At 39.0% G+C, this 8,507-nt stretch overlaps 1 protein-coding gene across 1 annotated transcript in view; it reads right to left on the reverse strand.

The window, feature by feature from the left end:
- Positions 1-8,507, reverse strand: part of NCKAP5 (NCK associated protein 5) — a 739,553-nt gene that overhangs the window by 595,012 nt on the left and 136,034 nt on the right. Inside the window, exon 2 of the mRNA XM_012555176.2 lies at positions 4,723-4,786. Within this exon, the coding sequence (XP_012410630.1) occupies positions 4,723-4,786 (64 nt within the window). The remainder of the gene's footprint in view (positions 1-4,722; positions 4,787-8,507) is intronic.

The raw sequence follows: 8,507 nt of genomic DNA on the forward strand, positions 1-8,507 counted from the left end.
AGAGTTACCATATAACCCAGCAATCCCACTCTCAGGTATAGACATACCCAAGGGACCTGAAAGCAGCAACGCTCCACCAGTGTTCACTGCAGCACAATTCACAACAGCCAAACGGTGGAAGCAACCACAGACAGATGAGCAGATAAACAAAATGGGATCTATACACCCAATGGAAAATTACTCCGCCATAAAGAGAAATGAAGTCCTGATATATGCTACACATGAATGATCCTTGAAAACACGCTGAGTGAAATAAGTCAATCACAAAAAGACAAACACTGATAAGCTCATTAATATGAAACAGTTAGAATAGGTAAATATATAGAGATCAGAGTTACCAGGGGTGGGAGAGAAGGAGAAAGGAGGGAATCTTTGTTTAGCTTGCACTGAGTTTCTGTTTATGGGGATGGAAAATATGGCAGTGAATGTTGGTGCTGGTTGCACAACATGACTGATGTAATAGCTTTCACTGAATTGTACAAGTGAAAAACGCTGAACTGGCAAATGTTGTGTTACCTATATTTTTACAACAGTTTAAAAAAAAAAGTCTTATAGGCAGTATAGACTTTGCAGTAAAGTGAGTCAGAGATATGGAGGACAAGCTGAAACAATCCACCAGAACGAAGAGAAACATAATCTTAGAGCAGTTTGTAAAAAATAATGAAAGACATATGTGAAGAATAATGGAGATAATTATTTCCTGAAAGAAATTAAGAACAAATAAAAGAGACATAAAACATCTAATGTGCTAAAAGAAAGTTTTCCCAAAATGAAGATATGAATTAGCAGAATGAAAGAGCAGAATAAAAACCAGTAAAGGAATGTGTCTGACGTGACACAGCCAATTACTGGTGGAGCTGTACTTCAAATCTAGACCTAACTGACTCCCAACTCATGTTCTTTCTACTCCTACATCTGTGCTCAAGCTAGTCGTTAAAAAGAAATCCCTCCGCATGCAATGTGGTAGCCTGAAGTGAATCCTAGAGCAGAAGAGGGATGCAGAAAAGTGGAAAAAGAGTAAAATTCTAACAAAATCTAGAGTTTAGTTTATAGGAATACACCAATGTTCACCTCTTACTTTTGACAGTTGTACCAGAGTTACATAAGATGTTAACATTTAGGAAAACTGGCACATTTGCAACATTTCTATAATTCTAAAATTATTCCAAAGAGAAAGTCTATTTAAAAAAATAAATCTCTCAGAATAATGCCTTGGGTGCTACAGTAAAACTTGTAATGAGTGAATATTTATTACAAGCATAAAAAGAAAGGATTTTTTTTCTGCATTAAAGACTTGTTATAACAGGTTTATTCAGTATTTTAAAAATAAACGTCTGCCTCAATTTAATTATCTCTTTTTGAAAAGATTTCTTATGCAATCGCTTCCGTACTGTTTTTCCTTTCATCTGGATTTAAAAAAGGTAAAGTACTGTAAATATTAGTCTTTACAAACATAAGGTGACCTGGTTGTGAGAAACTGCTTTCCATTTCTACTGCAGCAAACGTGACAAAAGTTCCAGGCTTGTAACAGTAAGAATTAAATTTAGAGGATTAATAGAACTGCCAGATTTTAGGAGCAGTCAGATTCTGAGAATCAGGACTCCAGAAATAAATGAATTCTTGGAGCAGAAAAGCTGAAGCATATAATTAAACAGAAAACTCAGAGGGGTTTGACTAGGTAAGGAAAGAGAGAGAAAAAAAATTACTGAGAAAGAGGGGGAGAAAATAAAATAAAGAAAATTAATGAAGATCAGGGTTTATGGCATCTCTAAAGAATTGAGATGTGATAAATTATGGAATGGGGGAATAATAGTGATATGTATAGGGTTAAATCAGATCACATCACTGCCTACCTCAAAGCCTTCCAATGGCTCTCGTCACTCACAGCTTGAACCAGAGACGCTTGGGGACCTTGATGACCTGCCCCTCTGCCCCCACCACTTCCTGACTTTATCTACTATAGTTACCTTCTCCCTCACTCCCCTCCAGTCAATCTCTTCTCCATGCAGTTCCTCAGACACTCCAGGCCTTTGGACTGTCTGGAATCCCCTTCCCTAGAATGCTTTTCCCCAGGTATCCTCAGGGTTCACTCTTTCTCTTCCTTCAGTTCCGCTCAAATATTAACTTTTCAGTGATTTACTACCACGTTGTTGCTGTTGTTAGGTGCCACTGAGTTGGTTCCAGCTCATAGTGACCCTCTGTACAACAGAACAAAATGCTGCCCGGTCCTGCGCCATCCTCACAATCACTGTTATTCTTGAACCCATTGTTGCAGCCACTGCGTCAATCCATCTCGTTGAGGGTCTTCCTCTTTTTCGCTGACCCTCTGCTTTACCAAACAAGATCTCCTTCTCCAGGGATCTGTCCCTCCTCATAACATGTTCAAAGTATATGAGATGAAGTCTTGCCATCCTCACTTCTAAGGAGCATTCTGGCTGTACTTCTTCCAAGACAGATTTGTTCGTTCTTTTGGCGGTCCATGGTATATTCAATAGTCTTCTCCAACACCACAATTCAAAAGTGTCAATTCTTCTTTGGTCTTCCTTATTCACTGTCCAGCTTTCACATGCATATAATGCAAGTGAAAATACCATGGTTGGGGTCAGGTGCACTTTAGTCCTCAAAGCGACATGAGCATATGCTATTTAACATGGCAACTACCTAGAACTCCCAGTCCCTCATATCTTGTTCTTTTATTTATCATAGCAGTGTCCACCAGTTAACGTTTTAATATAAGTAGTCAGATTTTTGCCTCTTTGTTCACTGATGCTTACACAGTGCCTAAAACAGTGCTGGACACCTAGTAAACCAAATACGCGGAGTGGATTCCTACTCACAGCGACCCTACAGGACAGAGTAGAACTGCCCCACAGGGTTTCCAAGGAGCAGCTGGTTGATTTGAACTGGTTAACAGCCCAGCTCTTAACTACTGTACCACTAGGGCTCCAAACACCTAATAGGTGTGTTAAATCAATAAAGAAATGTAATTTTTCATTATCATCATTAAAATAAGGGTAATAAAATATTGGTAACTTTTCAAGAGTTATTTTTTCAGCAATTGGAATAAACCTTCTGCTTGTTTGTATTTCCTGGGTATTCTTCTACACTGAACAATTACTTCTGTAACGTTTTTAAAGGGATGTCAGAAGAGACTCTGAAAGCTCCTCTGGGATGTAGAGTAGCTAAAGTGAAAGGAAGAAATGACGAAGCAAAAGAGCTGAACAGAAGATTTCAAAGGGCAGCTCAAGAAGACAAAGTAAAATATTATAATGAAATGTGCAAAGACCTGGAGATAGAAAACCAAAAGGTGTCACTTTAAGGACTGAAGTGTGCCTTACCGAAGCCATGGTGCTCTCAATCTCCTCATATGCATGCGAAAGCTGAGCAATGAATAAGGAAGACAGAAGAAGAACTGATGCTTTTGAATTATGGTGCTGGTGAAGAATATTGAATATACCATGGACTATCAGAAGAGCGAACAAATCTGTCTTGGAAGAAGTACAGCCAGAATGCTCCTTAAAAGTGAGGATGGTGAGACTTCATCTCATATACTTTGGACATGTTATCAGGAGGGAGCAGTCCTGGAGAAGGATATCACGCTTAGTAAAGCAGAGGGTCATCGAGAAACAGGAAAACCCTCAAAGAGATGGATTGACACAGTGGCTGCAAAAATGGGCTCAAGCATAACGATTGTGAGAACAGTGCAGGACTGGGCAGTGTTTCTTTCTGTTGTATATGGGGTAGCTGTGAGTCAGAACTGACTCGATGGTACCTGACAACAACAACAAAAGAGTTAGCTGTGTGAGAAAACTGCAACTCAAGCCCAAAAAACTAGTTCTTCTGCTGAAAAACTGCACACATGCTCTTGTTTTATCATAAGCGGGGAAAAAAACCCTAGTGTTATATTTTAATCTTAGAGACGTCAGCAGTGGTTAAATCTACATATACACATTCCCTGGGTCTCCAGACAGCCGTCTCTGATGTTAGTGTGGCACACAGGCAGATATTTTGGCAAAGACAGTCTATAAAATGAAGTTGCTATGAACCACAACAACCACACTGATTTTTAGTACAACTCAACACACAAGGGAAAATCAGTTTTCTAAATGGCAAGAGGTGAAAAGCACAGGGAGAAATACACTGCAAACAATGGAAAGGAGGGGATAAAAGATGATTACGTTAGCAAACATCTTAGTTTTCTTTTAGCTGTTTGTTTTTTAAGTGCGAAGAACTGAGAGGCATGAATTAGGTAGAACCACCCTCATCTAGAAATCTAAGACTGCTCATTTATGAACACTGTGCTCACAGCCAGAAGCCTAGGTATCCAGTAGACATTTACAAAATAAAGCCAGATCACCTTTAGAACATCCTCTTCAGAGCCAAGTCTCTCTCTCTCTCTCAGACATACACACAGGCTCTTTCTCTCTCACATACACAATCTCTCTTATACACACAAATAATCTCTCTCATACACACACACAATCTTCCTCATACACACAAATAATATCTCTCTGATACACACACACACACAAAATCTCTCTCTCTCCCCCCGCATGGCAGAACTGTCTAAATTACGTTATGAACACATCATTTGCCAAAACATCAATAAGTTTGCTGTAAGCATATATTTTCCTTAGATATTATTAATGAGACAAAACGCTTCTCAGGCCAGAGACCTCTGAATGGGAGGTCCAGGATCAGGAGAGATCAGCCAGGACTTACCATGGCTCCCTCACTTCTCCTTTGGGCAACTTCTTGCTGCAGGCGGGCCACAGCCAACTTCTCCCTGGAGAAACAAAAGCACACGATTAGGTGACCATTTCTCCCAGTGTAAAGCCCGTGCTGGCGTGACTTCTAAACATTCTTCTGAAGTCTCCAGAGGAACTCCTTCCTTGTTTGAGCTCACTTCCTCCAGTATCCTTTTCATAAATACTTAAAGAGATTGATCATTAGTGCATTGTTTTCATCAAGTGTCATGAAAGATATTTTTTTGCCTTAGATTTTAAAAATAATAACCAAATGGGTGTTTAATGTGGAATAAAATCTGTACTTTAAGTTCACTAGCATATCTGTAAATAAATTTTTCCATGACTAACCTATTTCAGTTGCCAGTTCAGCATTAACTTTGCTTATATAGTTTCAATTATTTTTATTTCTTTCGTTGCTCTTTATGCCCATACCAAATTTAAAAAAAAAAAAAAAGTAAAACAACATTCTATACCATTCTTAAAATAAAAATGGCAAAATTTTTCAGGCTTGCTACGTAACAGGCACTACGTTGGGCGTTTTTACCTGATGTCATATACGAGCTTGACAATAACCCTGCAAGTACGTTTTATTATCCTCATTTTACAGACATAGAAACTGAGGCTCAAAGAGGCTAAATTACTTGAGCAGATCCTCAGCTAGTAACATTAGGTTCAAATTTTAGGTTTCCTTTACTACAAAGCCTAAATAAAAAATCTACATATTCTTTTATGGGGTCTAACAAATATGAAAATATAGATTTTAAAATCAGATTCTTTATTTCTATCAGTATTCTTTATTTTACAATAAGATTCACTGTATATCCCTTATTATTGTAATTCTGATTCTTACAAAAAATCCAATATTCACCAAACATTATAAGAATAAATACTTCTGTAAAGCGATAAATGCTGACATTTTGAGCACCTTTTCAATTATTGTTAAAACAGTCAATGGATGAAGTAGGGAATAAACAAACACTCCCAACAATCCCCAAATCTTAATTTTAGGAGGATTTCCCCCGAAATCCTCTATCACTATTGAGATGCTAACCGATATTAGTGGTATTTCATGCCCTAGCTGTCCCTCTGTATAGGACCAAACCAAACCTGTTGCTGTGGAGGGGATTCTGACTCACAGTGACCCCACAGGACAGACTAGAACTGTCCCATGCAGTTTCCAAGGAGCAGCTGGTGGATTCAAACCACCGACCTTTCGGTTAACAGCCGAATGCTTAACCACTGTCCCACCAGGGCTCCTGTATAGGACCAGCTGTGTGAAAACGCAGAGGAAGCAGCACAATTCCCAGATAAGTGACAGATTTCTCCTCTTCTAACTATATGGGTCTTTGAAATGCCTTTGGATGCCAAGAAGACAAGTGCATTAGTTTGGTTAATGCTTAGTAGCATTTTACTATAAATCAAAAAAGAAAAAAAAACTCATTGCCTTCAAGTCGATTCCGACTCATAGCACTCCTACGGGGCAGAGTAGAACTGCCCCATAGGGCTTCCAAGGCTATAATCTTTATGGAAACAGACTTCCACACCTTTCTCCCATGGAGCAGCTGGTAGGTTTGAACCGCCGCTCTTTCAGTTAGCAGCCAAGCACTTAACCACTGCACCACCAGGGATCCTTTTAGTATGAATAGCTGTGCTAAAATATTATCTAAAGACACAGATTAGAAGAAGGGAATCGGAACAATGAGACTGTTGAGGGGCCTGGGGCAGGAACTGTGCATGCACCTTGTAAGAAAGGGCAGCAAAATAGATGGGAAGAAGTCGCAAAGATGAAAGTCATGAGCTTCTTTTTGAGGAAAGCAAGGCAAAGTCCACACACGTTGTCTGACCCAAGTCTTGGTAAGCAAATAAAAGGACAGATGAAAGGAGCAAAAAATTCAAAGAGAAGAATATGAGTGACTTCTGGTTTCAGATGGGGAATTAAACACATGCATTTATCTCTGCTCTCTTCAGAAACCATTGAAAAGCCAGTAAAGTGTTAAGAATGGCAACTAGTCATAAGGACGAGAAAACAGGAGAACATACACTATGCTCTATGACCCAGAAATTTCTCTCCAAGGTTTAAAAACAACAGAAATGCATATATATATTTGCCAAAAGACATCTACTAGAATGTTCACTGAAGCACTATTTATTTGTAATAGACTTTAACTGAAAATGCAAATATCTGTTAAAAATAGGATGGATAAATGTTTGCACAGTCATACATCTGAATACTATAAAGCAAAGAGAATGGATAATCTACACCCACTTGCAACAACATATGGAATATCATACATGATTGCATGAAAGAAGCAAAATGCAAGAGCACATACTTTCTGATTCCATTTATATAAGGTGCAAAGATGAGAAAACTTCTACCCAGCTCAATAAGGTAAGAAAAAAGAAATAAAGGACACAAAGATCAAAAAAGAAGAGGTAAAACTCTCAATTCACAGATGACATCATTGTTGACACAGAAAATCCCAAGGAATTTACAAAACAACTGTACAACTAATAATGAGCTTAATAAAGTCATAAGATACAAGGTTAATACACAAAAATCAATTGTATTTTTATATACTTGCAGCCAACAATTGGAAAATGAATTTTTAAACTTTTTTTTATTGTACTTTAGATGACGATCTACAGAACAAATAGTTTCTCATTTAACAGTCAGTACACATATTGTTTTACGACATTGGTTAACAACCCCAGGACATGTCAACGCTCTCCCTTCTTAAACTTGAAGGAGCTTTTTTTTTTTGGTGAAAATACACATAGCCAAAGTTACACCATTTCAAAAATTTCTAAATGTACAATTCAGTGACATCAATTACATTCTTCCAGTTGTGCTGCTATTCTCACTATCCTTTTCCAAAGTACTCCATCACGATTATCTTCAACTCATTGCCCCCTAGACTTCCCATCAAAACTTTTGAGTTGCTGTTGTCAATTTGATCTCACATAATTTTTTTTTATTTTTTATTTTGTACTTTAGAAGAAGGTTTATAGAACAAATAGTTTCTCATTAAACAGTTAGTACACATACAGTTTTATGACAATGGTTAACAACCCCACGACATGTCAACCCTGTCCATTCTCAACCTTGGGTTCCCTAACACCAGTTTACCTGTCCCCTCCTGCCTTCTAGTCCTTCTCCCAGGACTGCTGTGCCTAATTAGTCCTGTTGTGTTTTATGGGACTGCCCAATCCCTGGCTGAATGGTGAACCTTGGGAGTGACTTCACCACTGAGCTAAAAGCATGTCCGGGGACCATACTCTCGGGGTTTCTCCAGTCTGTCAGGCCAGTAAATCTGGTCTTCTTTTGTGAGTTGCAATTTTGTTTTACATCCTTCTCCAGCTCTGTCCAGGACCCTCTGTTGTGACCCCTGTCAGAGCAGTAAGGGGTGGTAGCCGGGCACCATCTAGCTGTGCTGGACTCAGTCTGGTGGAGGCCATGGTAGCTGTGGGGTCCAGCAGCCCTTTGGACTAATCTTTCCCTTGTATCTTGTTTTCCTCACTCTCCCTTGCTCCTGAAGGGGTGAGACCAGTGGAGTATCTTAGATGGCTGCTCACAGTCTTTTAAGATCCCACATGCTACTCACCAAGGGAGAATGTAGAACATTGTCTTTATAAACTGTGTTATGCCAATTGAGCTAGATATTCCCCGAGACCATGGTCCCCACAGCCCTCCACCCAGCAATTCAATCCCTCAGGGAGTTTAGATGTGTCTAAGCTTCCATGACCTTTCTTTTTACAAGT

Source organism: Trichechus manatus, unplaced genomic scaffold (assembly GCF_000243295.1).
Source record: "Trichechus manatus latirostris isolate Lorelei unplaced genomic scaffold, TriManLat1.0 scaffold00033, whole genome shotgun sequence".
Lineage (NCBI taxonomy): Eukaryota > Metazoa > Chordata > Mammalia > Sirenia > Trichechidae > Trichechus > Trichechus manatus.